Raw genomic sequence first — 24,167 nt, 5'->3', positions numbered from 1 at the left:
CTGTGATATACGTCTTTGGAATATCTAGCCCTCTTTGGAAAATTAAAGGAGTCACATCAGACTTTAAACTATTAATGTAGCCACTCTGCCTTTTTTTTTTTTTTTTTTTTTTTTTTTCAAGATCAACACTCCACGTCACTCAAATGCTCTTTCATTTAAGCAAGTTCGGTTTGTTCTTATATAAGTAGGTTCTTTCTCCGTAAGTCCTACCCTCCCGATCCCCTAGCTCCCACTGCTCTCTCAGTGAAGCCTGTATTGATATTCTCATTTCCCCCGCCCTCTCATCAGCCTCTATACAGAAGTCTTTAGGAGCCCTTGTTCAGCCCTTACCCTCAATGCTTGTTTGCTTATTCACCCTAATTGGTTTGTAGACTTTTGTGAGTGATGGCTCGAGAACATGAAGGCTTTTATCTCAGAACACACTGAAGCTTATAAAATGGCATTTTCGGGGGAACATCAAAGGATACTTTTGAAAATGAATTTTAAGGAGAAGGAGGAATTTACTGTTGTCTCTAAGTATAATTTTGCATGCCAATAAAAAATTTTCACTATGCTGTGACTGAAATTTCATTCAAATGTTACCGAAGTAGTTCTAAAACACGTCTTTCATCAGAGGATAAATATTGCAGTGATGTAGTCACAGGCCATACTTGTGTGTGCACATATGCACACAGCTTTGAATAGCAGCTTTGTAATCATCATATGACTGTGTAATCTTTGTAAAGTAATACTGTGTTAGATTTTCCTGCAGTATCCTTAAACAAACCCCAAGAACTGTTTGCATCATTGTATTTCGTGCTGTGCAACCCATGAAAAACGTGTCACTTTGAGCACAGTTCACTCATGTCAACAGGTGTTACTTGATCTAACCCTGATTGCTCGAACATAAAGGCAGTCAAGGATGATTCAACGGCATGATCACTCAGAAACCTGATTGGCCTAGACTATCAAACTGTGTGATAATTAAAAGGAGGGAGTGGAAGATTTTTCTCCTTTATTCTGCCTGAGCTAGCCACTGTTTTGAAGCTGAGCTGCCCCAGAAACTCCAGCAGAAGAAAAGCTGCTCCCCTTCCCGACCCCCTCCAGCCCCCCTCCGCTTGACAAAGCTTTCTCACAACCCCTCTCTCCTTTGCTCCCTCTCTCCCTCCGTCTCACTCTCAGTGACAGCTCCTGGTGGGCTCTTTTTTCCCCCCGTCTGCTCCCTCGCTCCATTCACATCCATCCTCTGGGTCTCTGCCTCTCTCTTTCTCTCCATGAGGATTTTATACCCAATGGACTCTTTAAACACTTAACTTCGCAGTAAACTCTTTACCCTGCCTCCATCCCACTTTACCAGTCTTCATCAGACTAACCGGCTGCAGCACGGACTCCTTGCTCCAGAGGAGTCCTTGCGCTCCCATGAATGCACGCTGCCTGGACGTCTTGCTTGTTGAAGTACATATGTGTTCCATAGACTCTCTGCTGGATGCTGTGTACTGCAGAGCGTGTTTTTGCACTCAAGCGTAGTTGTGGGCTTTGGAGGAGCGTCTGCTCTGTGAACCACCAGCACAACGCTCTTGAGGCTCTGCAGCTATCGATAGCCATGGTTCAGTGCTGGAGGCACTGAGCACGCTATGGATTCTGGATATTCAGTCAAGCCAACAGTAACTCGTTGCCCAGCTGAGCTTTTGTCCAGAGGACTTTGTTTGCGAGAGTCGTCCTGAGTGATGAGCGCTCTCCCAGGGCTGTGCCCTTTCAATTTCTTGTGCTTTTTTCCCAAGGGATGCCCAAATAAATAGACAAACCAAAGGGAAATCAGTCCAAGTTGTGAGCAAGCACCTCCCTTCCATGGAGGTCATCCTGAACCTGGTAACTGCTGACACCTCAGCACTTCCTACTCCCACCATCGTGAGTCACTTCCTACTTACAGTATTTGTGTCTTAATTTATAATCTATTATTTATGTTCTTGTCTGATTTTATTCTCTTGCTCACGGATTCAAGTTAGCCCAGCAAGTGTATCACACTCATTTATATAAACGGTAAAATTCCCTGTTTAAATAATTGTATTAATTTTCCTGAGCTTTGTAATTAAACAAGATATTGCGTTGAAAACAAAAGACATTTCATAAACTCTTAGGCTATGGGTTCTGGCAAGAGGCCAATGTCTTGGTGTGAGAAGGATTTTGCCTTGAAATCAGGGATTTGAAGTCTTTGTTGTGATAGTGGAACCCTGGAAATGCCAGTGGCTTTTTTTTTTCCCCCCTCTCACTCTTGTTCCCTAGACCTGCACTCAGCCTTTTCCTTTTGGGTGTGAAAATTAAGGGATTCTCTCACACCCTCTGAATTCCACAGGAAATTCACTGCCGGGCATTGGCTGTACATGTGTGAGAGAGTGCATGTGCTGAGTAAACTGCTCCTTGTCTGGCATCACATGGACTTATGTAATTTTCCATAACTGGTGAATGGGGTTGATTGTTCCCAGAGTGGGCCCCTTAAAGGACGCAAAAAGCAGATTTCCATTAAAAATTTCTCTTTTTTGACTATTTCAGCACTGTGTGTACAGCATGACTGGGACGTAACGGAAAGGGTCGCAAAATATAGATTAGGGGTAACACACTTATGTTTTAGTTGTAAAGTAACACAAAATGAATAAATATTTCATATACATAATAACATAATCGGTAAATTCACGCCATGCATACCCTATCATGTTCAACCTCTGATTGACAACTGATTGTCTTTATCTTTAGAAGACATCAGGATCACTCGGAGCTGTCATGTTGTCATAACCATGTTCACTTTCTGATCCCACGGCTGCAAGGTTAAAGATCAGACCAACTAATCAGGGGTGTGAAGTTCAGTCTGCCAGAGATGATTGGCTTCAGTGCAGGGGGAGTGATGAAGTCACAGAGATATAAGCAGTATAAACGGAGAGGGGACAGCTGGTGAATTCCAAATGACTATTTAGATGCAGCAATATCAAGGAAAATTAACTATTACAGATGTGGGTGTATACTTAAAAATTCAAGGTCCAGTGCCCCATGGATATTGGACTCTACAGATAAGCCAAGCTACAACAGCTAGAACGTTGGACCATGACACATCAGCACTGCACCTTTTCCAAAATACAGATAATGCTGTAATAGGAGAGCTGTAAATTAGAGTAGATTTTTCCAGAGAGTAGCCTGAAGTGACAGTAACCTCATGATATCATACTTACTTACACTTGGGATGGAAGACCGTTGCTTGACAAGAAACGCGGGATCACATATCAGAGGACGCTCACAGCTGCTCACCGGGAATGCGAGGTTTAGCGACCCACAAGGTACTGTGCCTTTGCACTTGCACAGGAAACAAGCAGAAGCTCAACCTTGAACGAAGAAAACACAAGTTTTTTGTTTAAAAGAAAACAGAGTGAAGCGAAGATAACTTAAGCCTTTACAACCATCATGTTTATATCCAAAACAATCACAGCACGCCTTCATCCTGTTGTTTACCCTTGCTCTGTTTATGCTGAATGCTGTGTTTAAGACCGTTATGTTATCCATACGTCTAACATACAGTACAGGCCAAATGTTTGACACACCTTCTCATTCAGATGAATGAAAGGAAAGGAAAGTGTGTCCAAGCTTTTGGCCTGTACTGTATGAAGTAAAAATTCATACATGTTTACACAACAAGAAGATGTCAGGGATGGAAATAAGATTTGAGGTCCATTCACAGTCTGATCAGGTTAATGTTTACATCCATCAGTGTGTGAAAAGAAGCTTGGCACAGTCTGTTTCCTCTGTTATCAGAATATCTCAACATTAACTGAATCAAAATCTGACAAAATAAACACACTAGGTGGAATTTACAGAGAGAAAAGCATGTCTGAAGCTACAGGGTCACAAGGAATGTGAACTGTGAGATTGATCAGAAAATAGGAAATGTCTTATGACAGCATCGGTTTTTCTGCTTTGTGACCTACATTGAGCAGACAGGAATTTGGGGCATATGTGTGTCCTGTGTGGCTTGAGATGGGGCAGTACAAGATGTTCTTGTTGGGTGTATCTAAGTATGTGTGATGCATATCTAATAACATTAGCCTAGCAATGAGCTCTAAATGCCTGTTTGTGTGACATATGGCTTTTCCCAGGGTTCTGGTGGATACTAGGTAAGTCAGTGTTGCCCTTTCATGACTATAACCAGCTTTACTTGGATCAGAGGCTCTTGCACAACCAGGCCCACCAACAGGCAAACCCAGTTTGGGACATGGCCTGGGTGAGAAAGCATTCCTCTAGGTGTGTATGTGTATATACAAGGAGCAGAGGAGAGGTCCTTGCAGACCCTTTGTCTTCCCATCTTACTGATAAAGTGTAATCAGAATGTTATTCGGTCCCATTAACTGACACACGCACATACACACACTCTCACAGTCTTTCCTTAGGCTACACAGACTTCTTGCTCCAGTGGCTCAGCACATCAACATGTTTGGCTTCTAACCCTGGGAAATTATCCTGATCCTTCAGCTCACCATCTTTAATTACATGCGTGATTAGTCACAGAAAGTCTTGGCCATTTGTAGATGATAATGATTGTAAAGACAGTTTGTTTGGTAACTCCGTGAAGCATTTCTACTGCTACATGTGATAAAATAAAAGAACATTTATGGGCTGTCTGCATAGCTAGAAAGGAGGACAGTTTTAGAAAGTACCCAACTTACCAACTGGTTCCTTTGCTTGCGTAACTGCTTACACCTATTTTTTTTTTTTTTTTTAAATCAATCAAAGGGCGTGGATTCTGTGCCAGTGTGTACAGTTCACTAGACCTCTTTTATCACACCGTCTACAACCTCTATCTGTTAGGTTAGTTGTCCTTTGCCCGCTTTATCTAACATCTTCAGTCAGATATATTTGATAATTTGAATTATTGAGTCATCTGTGAAACCTGAGAAAACACTAAGGAGCGCTCGTGTGGATGATATGGGCACTTCATTCATGCTTGCGCTCATAAAGCTATTAATACTTTTTTGTTTATAGCCAGGAACAGACCAGGCGCTGCTTTGAAAAAGCACCTCTCAGATTTTTTCTGGGCTGGCCCGGCAGGCTATTCTAATTGTGTGATTCATTGGATTGCCTTGGTCTCCCGTCAAGGGGATTTAACAATGATTAGACTTACTGTACGCTGACTGTACCTGTTTATTAGAAAAATTGGCTCGCAGACGTCAGCCATCTTCTATTTAATGCTGCTGTACTGTAATTAACATAAAACCTAGTCATTCATTTTAAAACCAAATTACCCAAAAGCTGGAATGAACTGCCAAACTTGTAATGTTTTCTGGCACTCAGGAATGTGCCCCTGGCTATGAGAGTGAATGTGGTAATGCTACGTCTAACTGGTTTTTCTGCCCTCTAGCACTGCTATGCATTCACTGGCACAGAAATAGAGAGACTGGAAGTTGATATTGTTTCACATTGTGGCCCAGACTGTCAGTCTGGCCTGTAGCCTCTTATTCAACTCAAATATAGGATTTCACTTCCCACGCTGACTGTCAGATTGCAAATATTTGGCACCACTGTCTGGTTGTCGAACATACTGTATAAAAAATTAGCCAAGAAAGTTTCTCATCTTAGTTGTGCAAGCCTGATATATTTAGAGTGTTTGTTTTTGTGCGGTTGTGTGGGTTTGTGTTGCTCATTCTTCTGCAGGTCTCTCATTTGTTTGGTGTTAAACGTTAAGTAGAAGAGATCAGTTATTAATCTTGTCACTTGCAGAAAACAAAAATCCTACTGGCAAAAACAATTCAAGTGATCCATAGCTGTTAGCCTCTTCTGAGTGTATTTTGACAGCCACTAGTGTTTGTGTTCAATTCCCTTATATATGTTAATACACTTGGTCAATAAAGTTGATTCTTGTATTGATAGATTAAACAACTTGATCCAAGTAATGTTTTGAGGAAGCACAGAGTTTTGTTTTTTTTTTACATTTGTCTGCGATTTTTGCGATTCTCTCAGGAAACCTCATACACTAAATTTAAAAAGTCTCAGGCTGGAGATCTATTTTTGGGTGATTGGCGGCTGCCTGTCGTGCAGCTCAGAGCATGATGTCATCCCTGAGCTGGGCGGGGCGTGTGGAAGGGGGCGGGACTCCGCCAGACTCACCGAGTTTCAGGTGCGCTTCAACTTTCACAACAAACCCGTCGGGTCGGAGCGGCGCGATCGTCCGCCGAAACCGCAGGAGGTTTAGCTGCTTGGCGTGCGTTGAAGTGTCCGGGCAGATGAAACGAAGCGGCTCTGCTTTTCTCTGGAGAAAATGCACTGGGAACAGTTCCTCCGTTTAACGCACGGAAAGGTGAGCAGCGCCCGGTGACCGACTGGTCGGCACAAACAAAGTCCGGTTTGGGGGCCGTTTCTCTTCAACTTAAAGCGCTTGGCTGACTGAAACTTCTTGTGGGAGATTTGGCTTTCTCCCGGATGCGGTGTGGTTTCTGTTGTTGACTGCGATGCCTGTCATCAATTAGTCATTTCAGTGCGATGTTTGTTTTTACCTGTTGTGTGCGCGTGTGTGTGTGGTGTAATGTAATAATCAAACCAAGCCCATTCACACGCAGAGTGTGTGTTTTGGGATGGGGGTCCCGGTATGGATCACTGTCACCGGCGCGTTTCAGGCTTCTGGCTTGATTTTCTAAAGCCCCCGTGATGTGCTGAGGGGTTCAGCTGCTTGTTTCATGTGCATCTACAGTGATGATGAATATTTTGATCACTGCCCCCCCCCCCCCTCTTTGGAGCATGATCAGCCTTGGTAATTTCAATGTTCACTGTGTTGTTCCCTGAGGCGCTTGAGGATATGAATCACACCGTCTGCCTCTCATTTCAGGTGAAATAGGTTCATCATATTCTCAGGTTGAGTTCATTAAGGCAGTTTTTTTTTTTTTTGGAATCCAGAAAAAAGTTAATTCAGAGAGTGTGTTTGATTTTTATATATATATATATATATATATATATTTTTTTTTTTTTTAAACAAATATCTTGTGTCCTATTGACAAAATCAGGTCAGCTTCCAAAAAAGATAAACAATATTTTTTAATCTGCGAAGCCTCTCAATCCTGCTGCATTTTTTCCTATGCTGGCCCTTAACCCAAATATGTTAGAAATGTGTAGATATGGTTTAGACCCGAAATTGTGATGGCTCAGTTTTTTACCAAAGAAAAGAGATGGATGATTTCTGAATTTCAGCCTTTAAATATTAAGTGCTGGGGGGGGGTTGTTCTTCCACTTTTGTTTCTTTGTAAAGCTCTGGATATCATATCTAGCATCTTCTACTTCAGACTAACCGAAAGTGGCCTTCTAATCTGCCTGATTTGCCCTTTTTTTTTTGAGTAACTGGCTGCAAAAATGCAGAAGCCTCTGTTTTCTGAGAGTCAGCAAAATGACTATGAAATCGTCACATGCAACTGACACTTTTCCCCTTTCATAACCCCAACTCATTTATTTTTCTGTTAAATTCTGCATTTTGTCGTCTGACCTACATATTTACCTCAATCTCCCTTTTTTCTTATGTCCTTCAGATCGACCGGTTGGAGGTGAGTGGGCTGGGGCAAACACCCCTGGCTGTGTCTTGTGGGGCAGATAATTCATTCCCAGGGGGAGAGGATGGCACTCTAGACCCTCAGCGCACAAAACAGGCGATTGCCCAGCTGCAGCAGAAAATCCTCAAGCTCACAGAGCAGATTAAGATCGAGCAGACAGCCAGGGATGACAATGTTGCAGAGTACCTCAAGTTGGCCAACAATGCTGACAAACAGCAAAGCACACGCATCAAACAGGTAAAATTAAGACTTATTGCCCCTTCTTAAAGTTCTTAAATTTTACAATTTTGTAAGATTATTCTGGGTGACTACTTGACATGAATTATTAAGACTGCTAAAGAGCTATGACCAGTTAATGTTAAATCTGTTGGTTTGTACCTAGAGTTAGGGAGTGAACTTAATAAATAAATAGAAGTGTACTGTGTTAATCCTTTTTTCATCTGTAATATCTTTATTAATGAAATCTTGTTCTGTTGCTGTCAGGTTTTTGAGAAAAAGAACCAGAAGTCAGCACAGACCATCCAGCAACTGCAAAGGAAGCTGGAACACTACCACCGGAAGCTACGAGAAGTGGAACACAACGGTATCCCACGCCAGCCCAAGGATGTTCTGCGGGACATGCAGCAGGGCCTGAAGGATGTTGGAGCCAAAGTCACAGGCTTCAGCGAAGGTGTGGTGGACAGCGTCAAGGGGGGGCTGTCCAGCTTCTCCCATGCCACTCACTCTGCTGCAGGGGCTGTCGTTTCCAAACCTCGAGAGATTGCCTCACTGTTTCGCAACAAATTCGGCAGTGCTGACAACATCCCCTCGCTCAAAGACTCTCTGGATGATCCCTCATTGGACGAGGGTGTGACAGGAGCTGGCGGGCGTTCATTGGGCAGTGCTGCACATCACCTCCAGTCCAGTCCAAAGTACGGTAGCGAGGATGACTGCTCCAGTGCTACGTCAGGTTCTGCAGGAGCCAACAGCACCACAGGGGCGCCAGGAGGCCCGCCCAGTTCTAAGGGCAACACACTGGAGAGAAGTCAGAGCTCCAGCCTCGACATGCTGCTACAGGAGGTGCAGGAGCTCAGGGAAGGCCAGGCGAGGCTAGAGGAGAGCCTTGATGGTTTGAAGAACCACTATCAGAGGGACTACACTGTTGTTATGCAAGCACTACAGGAAGAACGCTTCAGGTAGGTAGCATATTAGACTGTGTGTATCATACATTCCTGAAGCATTTCTAGTTAACACATCTCAACATGCAATCGTGTGTAATCAGGAAGAATGACCATTTTTAGAAAGACCATCTTGAACACATACAGCATAGTCAGCACACCCCACTGCTTCTGCTCTAGACTGATTTAAGGAAGATTGCTCAAAGGGGATACAAACGAAATCCTAATCTGCATCCAATTTACATAAACATGCACAGCTACATGCAGCTATTACATTCATTATGCAGACAATGAGTGGCAGCCTTATTGTTCTCTGTGTATCCCTCGTGAACAGGAGTGTTGCACTGACTAACAAGTTCTTCTAGTGTTTATGAACTAAATAGTTTTTCATTTCTCCAGAAAACAATCCAGTTTTAGTTTTGTTGTTAGAAGGGAGTTTACATTTGAAGTAGGTGCTTCACAGAAGGGACAGCCACACCTGGACTCACAAGTGTCCTCTAAGTACAAAGATCTTCTGTGTTGTTTCAGTGTTACATGCACTTATACTCTACATATAGACTTTGTTGCCTGTGAGGTTTTGTTTAGCAGTTTGTTTAAAAAAAAAGAAAAAGAACACATCCACATTCCTCCAGAATGTCCCGAAGAGAGGGCATGATGATGAAGAGAGTTATTAATGAAGCAGGACAATGTTCAAAGGCGGAGATAAAGTGAGCATTTTTCTCCCTAAAATGTCCATCTGAGTCCAGAATGGTCTGTGTTTGTCCTCTAGGACCAAAATAACAGTGAGCAACAAAGAGCTCTTTTCAGCCTGCCAATGGGGAATAATCATTCATAAACCCATCGTGTTGCTCAATGGTGCCTCAGGGACTGAATCCATCTCCAGCATAACCAAGCGTCACCTGAAATTACACTGTCACAAGAAGGGGCTGTAAATAATTATTATTTTTAACCTTTTTCAGTTTCAATTTGAAATTGAATTATTCAAATGTTACTTTTTTACGATCAATTAATTTTATGATCGAGTAATTAAGTAATAGTTCAGCAAAAATCCCCAGAATTCTCTGGTTCCACCCTCTCAAATAGACATGTTTGTGTTTTGAAGAAGTAATTTTATAATGAGCAGATTAATTAATATTCAAAAGAATCTGTACTTCCGGTCCTGTGTGAAATTTTGACTATTTTTGGTGAGAGAAATTAATCAGAACTCAATATAACACTGTTATCATTAAGTTTAAGGATTTGAGTTAGAGAGATATTAAATTAAACTAACAACTGTAGAAGTCATTCCCACTTCCATCACACACTGTATACTGTTCATATTACCAACCTACAAATAAGAATATGTGTATAAGGCTGTTGAATTAAGACAAGCATACATACAGGCTGTTTCCTTTTCTATTCTTATTCTATGCTGTCCATCCAATTGTATGTCCATGCCAAAATACACAGCAGTGTAGCTTCATCTCCTCCTGGGCAGATCCCATTGGTCAGTCTCGTGCTGCTGACTGTTTCTGATTGGCCGGTTGGATCAGCAGATGAGTAAGCATGTCCTAATCTTGTTAGGGCAAGTCATCATTTGAATCAGGTGCCATGTGGTCAAATGGCTCCGGGGTCTATTTCTGCTAATTCCCACATGTGTTGCTTTGTCTAAGCTAGTTATGCCACAGATTTTCACGTGTCTGTTCTGTTTCTCTGTTCGTGTGTTCAGGTGTGAACGTCTGGAGGAACAGCTGAATGACCTGACAGAACTTCACCAGAATGAGATCCTGAACCTCAAACAGGAGCTGGCCAGCATGGAGGAGAAGATCGCCTACCAGTCTTATGAGAGAGCCAGAGACATCCAGGTTTGTTTTCCAGGCTAGCATCCATAAGGCCACGGTCCAAATGTCTGAAATAAATAAGCTGCAACAAGAATATGCTCTATAAGAATTACATTCTGAATGTCTATTTGGACTTAAAATTGAATTTGTTACAAGGCCCCAAGAATCACAATATTTTTTGAAGCTGATAAAGAATTTTATCTGATAAGGTATTTAGTATTCTGTTAATCAAAATCATCAAAACACATGAACCACTAATATCTGAAATAATTCAGCTCATATCAATATTGTTTTGTCCGTCCTGATGTGATAGTTAGATTTCAGAATTTTTCAGGTCCATGTTTATTTCACTGTGATATTTTTACACAGTGAAGCTTTTATTTTCATGTTAATGCCTATCTCTGTTTGCTGTCAGTCACATGCCTCTCAACCTCTCAGCCCACTCGGCAGCTGCTACTGAATTAAGCCAGGTAACTCCTGTCAAACAGGGCACAACAATGCTGAGGTGACATTTCGTTTCTTTTATCACAAAATAATAGCTTTTTCAGCTTTTCAATTGTTTGACAATTTTTTTATTTACTTCCAGTAAATATTAAAATTCCCTTCATACCTCCTGTATTTAATTGTCAGAGTTCCACACTATAAAGTAGCTGTGCGCAGCCTTTTTTCTTCCTTCCTTATATCGCTGTAAGATAATATGGGCTTCTCAGACGATACGTCACAAACTTTTGTCTGCAATTTAGAGATGGTCACACACACCCTTCTACGGTTAAAAGCATTATCTCATTGTGCATGTTGACACTCAAAACAGAAAGGTGAGACAGAAAATCCAGTCTGACCATCTGCAAGTCTGTTTGCTCAAAACACACGCATTTCCTTGTACATAAGACTCTTGTCCATTCGTGTGTGTGTGTGTTTGTGTGTGCGCGTGTGTGTGTGTGTGGGTGTGGGTGGGTGTGTGTGTGGGGCGGTGGGGGGCGGTGCGGGGTTGTTTGTTTGGTTTATTGTTAATGAATGTACCTGTATGAACTCTTTGCTCCTTGCTGCATTTTCTTTATCTCACAGTAGGAGGTAGTAGAGGTCTATGAAATATACTCCCAGTGGCCACATTAGGCCATTAGGTACACAAGTAAAACTTGGAGCATCCAAATAATTCGGGAGATTTGTAAATTGATAGAGGATGATAATGTTGACTTTGAATTGATAGTAACAGAAAGGTCATTGTATCATTGCAGTGTGCAGAGATGTTGAACTAAACTGCATTATTCTCAGAGGGGATGTCTTTCCCATATTCACTTGGTGGAGGGGGGGCACTTTACTGTACTCCAGTGCAGTAAAGCGCTTAGTGAGTCTGTAGTATAGTTTGTTTTTCTATAGATATTTGGATGTATATGACTTGGCTGATTTTTCTTCTTCTGCAGGAAGCGTTGGAGGCCTGTCAGACCAGAATCTCTAAGATGGAACTTCAGCAGCAACAACAGCAGGTCGTCCAGTTGGAGGGGCTGGAAAATGCGACAGCTAGGACCCTCCTGGGAAAACTTATCAATGTGCTGCTGGCCCTTATGGCTGTCCTTCTGGTCTTCGTCTCAACTGTGGCCAACTGCGTTGTCCCCTTGATGAAGACGCGCTCGCGCTCCCTCTCCACCCTCCTCCTCATCCTCCTGCTCGCCTTCTTGTGGAGAAACTGGGACGCTCTCTCGGGGTACACATACCGTGCACTGCAGCCACCAGGATGACCAGATTGAAGCCAGCATCTCTTGCTTTGGTGACACCAGGTGATGTAACTGTACCCAGGGTCATGCAGGATGTTTGAAGAACGTCATTGCAATCAAGATGGTGGGTGGCCGGGAACTGAAAATTCGGCTGAGCACTTTCAGACCTACCTGGAATCAAAATAAAGTGGAAGGCACAGAAAACAGTTGAGAACATTCATGATTTTCATTTAGGAAGGACAAGACTGTTTACATTTTGAAATGAACTATTGTGTTGTTATCCCTCACATGCAGCATTGTACTGTTTTTATCTTTAGAGTTTAATCAATTATAATGTTATTATTTCTAATAATATTATTTTTATTTTCAATGTTATTTTATTCAGTATCATGTAGCGTTATGCTTCCCTCACTCTAAACGAAGGGGAGTTTAGTCAGGAAACTGGGATGGCGATTTCGCTCCAAAGGCCCAGTCCAACTGTAGAGACATGCAAATGTGATAATGTGGTTGACTGCCTTCAGGAACAGAACTCTTACCTAGCTGTGACTGGTAGATTTGACCCATGGCTGAAAACCCTTCTGGGAGTTGTTTCTTTCTTGCTGTGATATTTGTTCAGATGGAACATTTCGAAGGACCGACCACAGCTTTTGAGTGTCATGACTAAATACTTTTTGTGCTTCCTTACCATTTCTAATAGCAACGATCACATGCTTTTACTTATTTCCTGTTTTTGAGTGAAACGTCAAACACGTTACACAGGGGAGACTATTAATGAAATGCTGAGAGAAAATGGGCCAGTTTTGGAGGGAAAAGCTACAACTGGCTGCTTACCATAGAGACGGCACATAAACCCAGAAACATCTGGTTACTCTCACATGCTGCCATATTTGCAGCATGTGCACAATGTTGCATGTTTTCATCAAGAAAATTACAAAGAAACTAGTTTTATTTTAAAAGCAATGAGAAAAAGCCATTGTCCAAGTAAAATCAATTTGCTGGGATAATTGCCCCTCCCCCTCATATTTGATTTGATCAGCTTTGGAAAAGAAGACGCTGGTTCTTTTCCAGATCCATCTCATTTTAAACAATAATGCTGCTGTTTGATATCTACAGTGCAAGTCGTCTCCACTGCCAATCCAGTCAAAAGCACACTGCTTGTACGGGACATTGTACAATTAATCAGATACTCTCCCTGCGTATTGTCTCTGTGGCCATCCTTTTGTCTTCTACATGCGCACCGTGTTAATGGTGTAATGACCCAGTGCCAAACCTTAGGAAGCGCAGCTCGTGCACCCAAAGGGTCTAACCAGAGAGCACGGAAAAGGGATGTTGCTGAGCAGGTTGAGCTTCTATTCACATCTTTCATGAATGTCTTGCCTTGATGCCAAGGATGTATCTTTTGGAGATGTACATTTTGCAAGGGAAGATCTGTTGGAGAATTCACAGTCTGAACTTGATTTTGACTCATCTTCAGTTGTGTACCTGCAGCTTGATCCCTTCAGTGCGGTTCCTTGGTTCAGCGTCCCGTCTTACTTAGTTTCTCTCTCCTTCTCATCTAGTCAAGGACACGACCAGATGACCTACCACACTGAATAGTCCACCCTGCTTTTCCTTGCTGAGACACTGATTTCCTAACAGATAGTGAGTTCATTTGAACCGTACAGCTGCACTTTAGCACACTGCTAGATAACATGCAGGACAGACTGAGGCTCGAGAAACCTTTGATAGAGACTTCAAAGGTTGTCACTCTTAAGACGTTAGTCCTCAGCAGCATAAGATGAGGTCAGGATCACTGTTTTCTTTGTCTAAGGATAAAACTCACAGAGCAATTTAGCTCATTTCTTGTCAAAATGTTAACAACGTTGATGCCTCTCAAGTCGAACTTGCACTTGAAATGGGAGTAAGGAGATTCATGAATCTGTTAAAATTTTGCCATTGTGGATGCGGCAGGCGAGATGAGAGTGAACTGATTTTTGACCTTAACTTGACCTTGCAGTATCTCTTATGAAGTAGGGTTGTGTGCTAAACCACTCTAGTGCCTTCTGATGTCCTTTTTTAAGTGTGGAATAAATAAAGTGCATTCCTGACTAACTCGTGTGCTGTTACTATTTCTTCAATGGAACGTGCTTTTCATCCTGTCCCTTTGTATGTCGGTCTGGGTGTGTGGGTGTGTTTTGAGACAATGTCACAAATGAATCTTGCAGGTTCGTCGGTTGACCACTAGATGGAGATCCTTAGCCTCGGAACCCCCTGGTGTTTTTCCGTTGGGTTGAGTTTGTGTGAATGGCCTGTTATGTGAGAAGTGGGTGTTTGAACACAAGGAGGTGTCGGTCCTTATCAGGAAGGAAACAGGTTTTGTGGAAGGCCCCTTTAACCGCAGTCTTACTGCCAGCAGCCGGAGTGGGCCACCAGAGACAATCTTTCCCCATAAACTGGGGAGAGACTATTTCTATCCCACTTAATTCCACACCCGCTCTCTCTGTCTTTCACAAGCGCGCGCACACGTCTAAATTCCTTTTGATGTGTTTGATTGAGCGGCACCGAACCGCAGCACTCAGTCACACCTCTCCGGTGGCATGTGATGCTGGCAGGTCTGATCCAGCAGCCTCGTCCCTGCTGGACCCCATGTCCGCTTTCTGGCTGACCGCTGAGACTCCAGGCTGTTGGAGGTTCAGTCAACTGAGCCCTACCTTTTTTTTTTTTTTTTTAGGGGTGATTATGTTGCACTTTATCAGGCGGTTTCCTCCTCTTCTACCCCGCCAACTTTGATGCGCATGGCTGTGCGCCAAGGTAAACGCAGGGAGCACTTGTCTGCCCTCCAGAAAGCTGCAAGTGGAGACGGACAGGGGAGAGCAGAGTCTGTCCCCAGAGGAGTCCGTAGTAAATAGGCACAAGTGATTGCGCACGATTTAGCATCAAGTCTAATTATTGCATGATATTTCACAGATAACACTTCTCGGGCTCGATTGCAAACTGATTCATGCAGCGTCTGAGACACTCGTGCTCGTTTCCCTAGTAGGGATCATTTATTTCTATTCTGAGATGTGAGCATATGCGCACTCCATCCACAGGCAGAAAAAAAAAAAAAATAAAAATCTGTGAATTTTTGAGTGGGGGCGCATGTGTTATGCTTGAATATTTATGAGGCAGAGCGTGCAAGAAAGCTATGTTGGATAGATGTGAATGTCAAAAACCGGAAAGGTGTGCTGATGTGCCCATCTGGTAGCACTTTCACGGTTCTTACCGCTCCGTATGTGCCCAAAACAGAACCCTCCGGATCTGCAGAACTAATCTGAGAGCCAGGCCGCTGGGGCGCACCGGAGGTGGGACGGTGACCCTCCATTAACCCCGCGATGAGCGGAACCATGCTGGGGCGGAGGTTCATCAGGTGACCCATCTTATAAAGGAGAAGGAGATGATCGTCATAACTTCACATGGCACCACGATTTCAACTTAAAGCTGGACAAGAAAGAAAACGTTTATAATGTGCAGATGGACAAAATGAAAAAAAAAAACAACAACAACAACAACAAAAACGAGATATCTGATAATTGGAGGGTGATCCATCAAAACAGATGGGGGGTGTCATTACAGGGAGGAAGTGGTACTCCTCAGAGAGTTTGTGTACTTTAATAATCTTTGATGGATCAGTCGTTGAACAAGCCGCAGTAAACATGACTTGTGGCAAGTTTGATCAGATCTGTGACGGCATTACTTTATCCAGCTATTGCGCGTCAGCGAATCTACTTTAACGGAGCTGGTTGTCAGCAGCAGTCTTTTGTTTAAAGATCACGGAAATCTGAGCGAGGTATTGTGGCTGTGCTCTTCAGGGGAGAGGCTGCTGAACGGCTCAGTGGGCAGAGAGGGACAGAGGAGGCTGCCTGGAAAAAGGAAGCACGACTCGCTTATCGCGTCATTCTGGGTCTAGGCGTTGAGCAGGAAACAGCCTTTCCTCTCGGATTGTCGCAGTAGGAACAAACACACAATTTTGTCTTTGCTCAATGCACCCCTCGGCACAGAACACGCGGAAGCCGGTCAGAAGGAAAAATGCCTCCTTCGATAGAGATAGCCGTCCTGCTCCTCGGCGTCCTGACTTTGGAGATGCGCCGGAGCGCCAGCGCGCTTCACGTCCAACAGGCGTTCGCGTCTCCGAATCACACCAATAACTTCGTGGTGGACCCGGTTTCCAAAAAGGTCTACCTGGCCACCGTCAACACGGTGTACCAGCTGAACGCCACCCTGAGTGTCGAAGTGGAGAAGAGGACCGGGCCGGTGGAGGACAACCTGTTGTGCCATGCGCCACAGCTGCCCCAGGCTCCGTGCGAGCATCCCAAATCCCTCACCGACAACCACAACAAGCTCCTCAAGCTGGACAGAGACCAAGGGGTCGTGGTTGTGTGTGGGTCGGTGTACCAGGGCTTCTGTGAGCTCAGAAAAATGGAGAATATTTCGGAGATAGCGGTGGAGTTCCCACCGCAGGGCGAGAAGACTGTTTTCCCCAGCATGCTCAACATCGCCGCGAACCACCCGAACGCGTCCACAGTCGGGCTCATCTTCAAGAGCCACGGAGGAAACACCCGGCTGCTGGTGGGGGCCACTTACACCGGGGCCGGCACCCCGTTTTTCCCCAAGAACCACAGCAAGGAGGACCTGCGCTTTGAAAACACCCCGGAGATTGCCATCCGCTCCCTGAATGTCAAGGACCTGTCCAGACTGTTCACCTATGACATTAACCCTTCAGAGGACAACGTGTTCAAGATCAAACAGGAGGTGAAGACCAAAAACAAGCTCAACTTCGTCCACGCGTTCATCCAGAAGACTTATTCCTACATCGCCTTCAACAATGACGCCAAAACGGGCCACAAGGAGAGTCAGCCCAACAGCATCCTGGCCAGGATCTGTCTGGATACCGAGAATCCCCGAAAATCCTCCGGACCGGAGATCAGGAAACTCACCGAGTCCTACATCCAGATGCCTTTACAGTGCGGATTTAACGGGAACATCTACAACCGGCTGCTGTCCGTCTACCCCGCGGAGATCCCCACGGACTACGGGCCGGACCCGGAGCCCTACCTGTTCGGAGTGTTTGCAAAGGAGAGGCAGACGGACAGAAAGTCCGCTCTGTGCGCCTTCAAGTTCGGAGACATCGAGGAGGAGATCCGACAGGGCCGCAGGAACTGCTCCAACTCCCCCAGCAGCGACGTTCAAGTGCTGGACAGCGTCATCCAGGGCTCCGGGGCAGCCTGCATCCAGAAGGGAAACCTGGTGGTAAGAAACACACATCTTTTTCATTCTGTATTTCTTTCTTTCTTAAAAAAAAAAAAAAAAAAAAAAAAAAAAATCAATTCGTTTCATTTTATCAAATTAATTGGTCCAAAGTTGAATTTTAACGGTCACAATGATTAAAAATAATGTTGTGTGTGTGTGTGTGTGTGTGTGTGTGTGTGTGATGGCTCAGGTGTTCTGTAAACAAGGCCCCAGCATTTTGGGGCAGAATAACCTTCACAGAAACGGAACAACAATTTACATACCTCACCAGCAAATTTTCATTTTTAGAAACATTAGCGGGTCCAGCCCCTCTGACTGCATTGTCTTTATGCATCCCCAATGCATGAAGATAATATAACTGGAGGTTTTATTTATTTAGCACCCTTTTTTATGAGCCGTACTACTCTAAACCAAGAGCCAGCCTTCCAACCGTCCATGCCTAAACATCTGTGGCACATAAACCTGCTTCTCAGGCTGATTTATGAAAGCTGCAAGCCTGTACGTTTGTTCAGCATGTTAAATAAGAAAACCCCACTCACGACTGCTGTAAATATCCAACGGCTTCTATTTAAGCTTTAAAAAGTTATCCTCTTAAGCGCAGAGATTCATGATTTGCAGAGAGTATCTCCTGGGTCACAAGCAGGGGTCATGGCAGTTGGAAAGAGCCACACAGAGCCACACCCAGGGTTATGGGAAGGATAAGACCCTTCTCACATCCAGCACCTCCCTGTCTTATCAAATATGAAGAGAAGAAAGGGTCAGTAGTTTAGGATGTTCTCATATTAAACTGCAGACAGCTTCTTCTTCTTCTTTTTTTTTTTTCTTTCCATTTTTATTGCATGTCGTTTTCTTACTTTAACTCAACCAAACATTTAGCACAGTTGGTGAATAAATAGAAGCTTTGTCATGAACACATGGTGAGATTATCTTGTGTTTTTAATTACATGCTTGCAGACCAAACCAAATATTTGCTTTGAATAAAACTTTGTACAAAAGCATTGCACGCTATTTACCTCCCTAAGGAGACTGTCGGACGATAAAGTCAAAGAAAGCTTTCCACGCTTTGATGGGAATGTGGTCAAGTTCCAGCTTTTCATTTTGCTGGTGCAGGTCAAAGGAGCCTGTGCTGTCAGGTTAGGATGTTGCCCCCATGGCTGGTGCAGCCTTGTTGGCGGCAGCCCCAAGGCCCACTCCTCTCGTGACCAGTTTTCTGAATGCTCTCTTAATCAGCCTAGAGGCCCTCCAGAGATAGACAAATGCTCAGTTCAAAGTGGTTTAGATATTTTCTCTATCTACGATTCAACCTCTTCACTCCTCAAAGAATAAAGTTCACCTTTCTTTAGTTGGGCATTTTTGTTGTTGCCATGACCGCTGAAGTGGTGCGATCTTTTTTTTTTTTTTTAATAGTCAACAGTCTGGGGTCCAGCACTGAGGGAAAGCCAGACACAATTTGAGATAAGAGAGACAAGGCCATGAACGGAAGGGCCCGTGGGAAGCGACTCTACAAATATCCATGTGCTTAATTCTTTTTTTTTTTTTTTTTTTTTTTTTTCCTCTGCGTGCTCTAAAATATTCAGAGAATTCCCAGTAGATCCCGGTGCTCATCCAAGCGTGGCACTAATGTTTTATCATTGCCTGCTGAGGATTTGAAAGAAGGAGAGTCTTAAAAGTGTTGAAGACCCTTGTAAGCCCTTTTCAAATATTCACTGAGATGACTGAAAAGAGATTCAGAAGAATGAGCAGCACTATTGTGATAGCTGCTATCACTTCTTGTTTTCCATTTCACTTTCATCACCCAGCGTTTGTTTCATGCTTTAATCTCTCCTGTTTTCTCATCCTAATGGCATGTTCCTATATTTAAGCTGAACCGAACTGATCTCCGTCTTCCATTTTGTTCATCTTCTAGTTGCAGCCCGAGCAGCTCGACTGCGGTGCGGCCCACCTGCAGCACCCTCTTGCCCTACGGAGGCCCCTGAGGGCCATTCCTCTATTTGAATACCCAGGCCTTAGTTCAGTCTCTGTCGACAACATTCACAACCACACCGTGGTTTTCCTAGGAACCAGTAATGGGCGACTTCGTAAGGTGAGACACACTAAAAATATAAATTTACACACACACACACACATACACACACGGTGTTTATAAAGTGAACAAAGAATGCAGCCATTACAAACTAACCCCAGGTGATAACACTGTTGCACCACATGGTTGCCACTGAGCGGAGTTAATATTTTTAATGTGATTGAGCCCTCAAGCTCGGAAAAAAACTATAACAATAACAGTTGCATAGTCCTGCTCTGATGTGGCTGCTGAATTGTTCAATAAACCAAACGTAGATGTGTGATGAAACACACAGAGCAGGCAGCGATGTCTGCTTTCATCTGATAGGTTCTCAGCACTGTCACCCCCCCCCCCCCCCCGCCACACACACTCCATCACCCATACCCCGTCCTGGCACGTTTATTAGTGCTAATGATTTGTTCGGTTGCTGTTTGAGACCTGTTTAACAAGGTTGGTTGACGATGTATGAGTCAGTGCTGCCATGCGTTGGTGTGCGACCTCAGCTGTGGAGCATCTGCAGTGGGTCCACCTTGTGAAAACCTTTCCCACCTAAATGAACGGCATTCCTCAATTCTGTTTCATCCACATCCTTAGTCACCCCTGACTGGGCTTACTTAGTAGAGGCCTGCCTGCAAGCGCCACAAGCTTCTTCTCAGCTGTCTGTGGGAACAACATAAACTGGCGCTGAAAGCGGTCTGACTCCAGTGTTTCACAATAGCCTGGTACCTTTTACGACATTAAACCCATTCTGCTATGGGGTGCTGTGTTTTCAGCTCCTTGTTTTCCTCTCCGGATGAACACACTAACTTGGCCCCAGCTGAGCATGCAGTAATTGGTTTTTGGATGCACAACACTGGCTGGGACTGTGTAAGCAACTGTGTGCATGAGCGTGTTTGTGTATGTCAGGTTGCCTGATTGCAGGTTTGACTCTGTTTTTAGGTGTGCGACTTTGTCTGTTGGCCAGCGCGAGTGGTTTTATGATTTCATTTGTTTACTCAGATGAATGTAAACCCTGTGATTATGAGCTACATGTGTGTTCTCTCAGAGCGTGTGTCAGCCCTGTTACATGGGGAGAGTACTGTTTCTGTGACCCAGGGCAACAGCGTTCTCTGCTTTTTAACTTTATGTGTCTCTCACTGTTTGTCGATGCAACTGTGTGTGTGTTGCAGCATCTCTGAGTGTGTGCCCCTCCGCATGTGTTTGTGTGTGTGTGTGTGCCCTGAGGATAGAGCTGTTACAGAGGTTAATGGTGCTGTTAGTGTGTGTAATGTGATTCTGACTGTGAGTTTGGCTCAGACTAAACACAGGGGAACAGTGGTTGAGATTAAGTTAGGCCTCTTTTACTGTCTTTGAGAGAGCCCTCAGTGAAGTAATTTGTAATTACATGCATTTTTTTAATGAAGTCTCTCCCTCCCCATTACAGCTGACTTCCATTTTCTGCCCCTCTCAGAGCATCTGCCTTTATCTTGCTCACTCTCGTCCAATTTTACTCCCTCAGTCAGTCCTCTGTGCCACTCCTCAGTTCATCACTTCATTGTCCCCTCTCTTTTACTCAGTCTCTTATATAAAAGGCCCTTTGATTCATTTTGCAAACACAATTTATCTCTGTTGTTCTCTCTTTCCGGACAAACCTCCATCTGCCTTTATTCTCAGTTTTTTTTTTTTTTTTTTTTACCAGGTACCAGGTACATCCCCCCCAGACACACACACACACACACACACACAAATAGAGCACACGGCAGCTGAGCACGCTGGTTGAATAGGGTCTTTCATCTGCAGGCAGATAGACAGAGAATAGAGTCAGAGTGACCTGCCAGTACAGCAGGTGTTCTGTTGGTTGACCTGGTGGCGCACTGTGCCACTGCTCCCTCCCCGCCGCTCCTCCTCCCTGCACTTATTCTGCTTCCCTCTCCAGGTGTGTGGGCTGCTTTTTACTTACTGCTCACTGTGCCACTCTGCTTATGCATTTGTTGTCACCGGAGTGTGGGGCGAAGACATAGCACAGCTGCTTAATATCTCTGAGGAGGAATTGTGTGTGTATGTGTGTGTGTGTGTGTGTGTTTGTGTTTGTTTGTGAATGGGTGGGTGGGTGGTGTTACAAAAACGACAGTGATATTTGGAGGCAGAGATAATGCCTCTCATCCAAAGCCAATGGTTTACTAAGCTTCTGTCTGCTTTAGTTAAACAGTAACCAGAAAGTCTCAGTGGGTGGTGATGGTTTTGTCTCGTGTGTGTGTGTCTGTGTGTCCGTTTTTTCGACAGCGTGTTTGTGTATTTAGCAGATTGAGAGGCAACACAGCCCGTGCTTGTCTCCAGATGCTGGTCAGTTTGCCAGTTGCTCAGGATGGGCAGGATGTCGCCACTGAAGGGAGACCTGACAAATCGCAGAAATAAGAGCCTTTGCTGTCTGCGTGACAGGAAGTCTCACTCAGCACAGTTTGTTTTTCTACACAGCTCTGTGTGTGTGTTTGTATGTGTGTGCATTTGTGAGTACGTGAGAACATGTCACCAGTTTTATTATCTTGAGTTGTAAGAAGGCCAGTGTGGAGATAAATTACTGCTTTGGAGGAACAAGATTAGACACACTGTCTGAACAAAGGGCCTCTTAAAATATTATTTAAGAAGGCTGAGCATGTAAAAATACTTTAAAGTAAAGATTTATACATTTTGCAAAATCTGGCAGGTATTGTTTATATATTAATTTCATGAAAAAAAAAAAAAAGATTTTGGTACAGTTTTGTGTGTCTCAGTCAGGTTTGGAGGAATTCATGTAAAAGAACAAATTTAACTTGCCAAAAACACTTGAGTGCTCATTAGGTGCTGCAGCCTAGAAGTTAGCAGTGTGAGGATGATGTGAAAATTGCTGGCATGAATATGAAGCTGCTTCCATTGAGGTGTTAATAAACAACACCCTGACTCTTTCTGAGCCGCCTGGTGACGGGAAGCGAGACAGGTTGATGCTCAGCTGACAGTTGACTGTTAATTTTTAACTTGAGCACATGTTCCACCTCTTCCATCTAACCTTTTGTGTTCTGCTCTTTTTCACAGCTGACCCTCCTGGCAAACATGACCTTGGCCAATCAGTGGACACTGAAGCTGTCAGCCAGCGAAGCTGTCCACCACATCATGACCTTCGACCCCAGTGACCGGAACTTCCTTTATCTCATGACCTCTCACCATGTAAGAATGCGTCTGCAGTCTGAGGGACTAGTCTAAAGATGTTTGTTGATATTCTTAGACATCACTGATTTATTCGTATCAGCACAAAGAGTGATTATTGATAGCTATAATAGAAACTATATAACATGTGACCTCATTTCCCAGCTTAAGAATCCCCCTCGCCTCGATTTAGCTGATCATTCAAACGTATTCGACCAAAACGGCCACATGTATAACCCAACATTGGGTTTCGCTGCTGTGTTTCAAAACCATCATGACATGATGCGGCTGTGTCTCTAGCTGTCCTGTTTTCTGGTGAAGAATGTGTTTGAATATGAGTTAATGATGACCAGGAACTGGTGGTTTGGTATACACAATAATAAGGCACTCACATGCAATCATCCACGTTGGAATGCAACATGATCAGGAACACTAATGAAGGTATAATCCGTCAGATTTTCATCACATTCACTTATAATGTGCATTTTTCTTGCAGGACTGTAAACACATTACAATAGTCTCTCCTTTCATTTGCTGCCCCGGAAATTTTGTATGATCCTGCACCGGCAGAAAGTACCTGTAACAAAGTGTGTCATTACCGCGTCTGCCTCTTTGCATCGTCTATACAAAGTAATTGAATGATTAATCAATGTTTGATAACTTATTGGTATTAAAAATATAGGCTATGTAACTAAAAACTATTTCACGTGAATGAACACTGATGATAGACAACATACCTACATTATAGCTCATTAAATTGACATATGTTATATATGTTATGCTCTTTGTGCCCGTTTAAAATTTTCCCAAGATGAGATCTGTAAGACAGCAACTGGTGTCATAGATGTTTTCTTGTTTGGTAGATTAGCTGTTCCGCCATCTTGTCAGATTGATGGTTTGGTCAATAAAATGCCAGGAAAGGGTGAAAATGCCTATCATCTTGTCTTGGAGCCAAACATGATGTGTTTGAACTGCCTGTTTTGTCAGACCTACGGTCCATATTCAATTTACAATGGATCACACAAGAGATTAAAGCACTGGAGCACATGTTTAAAAAGCTGCAAAGAGTAAATGCTATGAATTAGACAATAAAATAGCTAACTAATAATATGTCATTTACTTCAGCACTTTGTTTCTGTTTGATGAAATGTGTTCACTTTTTCAGCGTATGTGTGTGTGTGTTTTATGTTTGTGCTGTGCTGTGCAGATGCTGAGGGTCGGGGTGGCAGAATGTGACCGGTGGAAGAGCTGCCGTGATTGTTTGGGAGCAGGTGATGCCCACTGTGGTTGGTGTACTCTAGAAAACAGGTACACACACACAAACACACACTTCTCTATTGTCCCAGTTAACTCTTATGTTCTGGTGGGCTGTAACTTTCCTCTACTTCATTCATTCAATCATTTTCTACTGATTATCCGTTTCCGGGTCACGGGGGGGC

General features: G+C 43.7%; 2 protein-coding genes across 10 annotated transcripts in view; both read left to right on the top strand.

The window, feature by feature from the left end:
* tmcc1a (transmembrane and coiled-coil domain family 1a) overlaps window positions 1–14,324 on the top strand; it is a 41,003-nt gene extending 26,679 nt beyond the window's left edge. For 7 of the 9 annotated variants that reach the window (XM_029506094.1, XM_029506093.1, XM_029506090.1 and 4 more), the window contains 4 exons: window positions 7,530–7,787; window positions 8,034–8,725; window positions 10,416–10,551; window positions 11,949–14,324. In XM_029506094.1, coding sequence (XP_029361954.1) covers window positions 7,530–7,787; window positions 8,034–8,725; window positions 10,416–10,551; window positions 11,949–12,263 — 1,401 coding nt within the window. In that variant the 3' untranslated portion in view covers window positions 12,264–14,324. Of the gene's footprint in view, window positions 1–1,789; window positions 1,888–6,163; window positions 6,314–7,529; window positions 7,788–8,033; window positions 8,726–10,415; window positions 10,552–11,948 lie in introns of those variants that run through there. The other 2 variants (XM_029506096.1, XM_029506097.1) reach the window with 2 other exon arrangements.
* Window positions 14,325–15,625: 1,301 nt separating this feature from the next.
* Window positions 15,626–24,167, top strand: part of plxnd1 (plexin D1) — a 56,803-nt gene continuing 48,261 nt past the window's right edge. Inside the window, exons 1-4 of the mRNA XM_029506105.1 lie at window positions 15,626–17,507; window positions 19,414–19,590; window positions 22,618–22,749; window positions 23,936–24,036. Of these exons, the coding sequence (XP_029361965.1) occupies window positions 16,287–17,507; window positions 19,414–19,590; window positions 22,618–22,749; window positions 23,936–24,036 (1,631 nt within the window). The 5' untranslated portion in view covers window positions 15,626–16,286. The remainder of the gene's footprint in view (window positions 17,508–19,413; window positions 19,591–22,617; window positions 22,750–23,935; window positions 24,037–24,167) is intronic.

This window comes from Echeneis naucrates, chromosome 7, assembly GCF_900963305.1.
Source record: "Echeneis naucrates chromosome 7, fEcheNa1.1, whole genome shotgun sequence".
NCBI classification, from domain to species: Eukaryota; Metazoa; Chordata; class Actinopteri; order Carangiformes; family Echeneidae; genus Echeneis; species Echeneis naucrates.
Note: the sequence above shows the minus strand (reverse complement) of the source record. Positions and strands in the feature narration are given on the sequence as shown.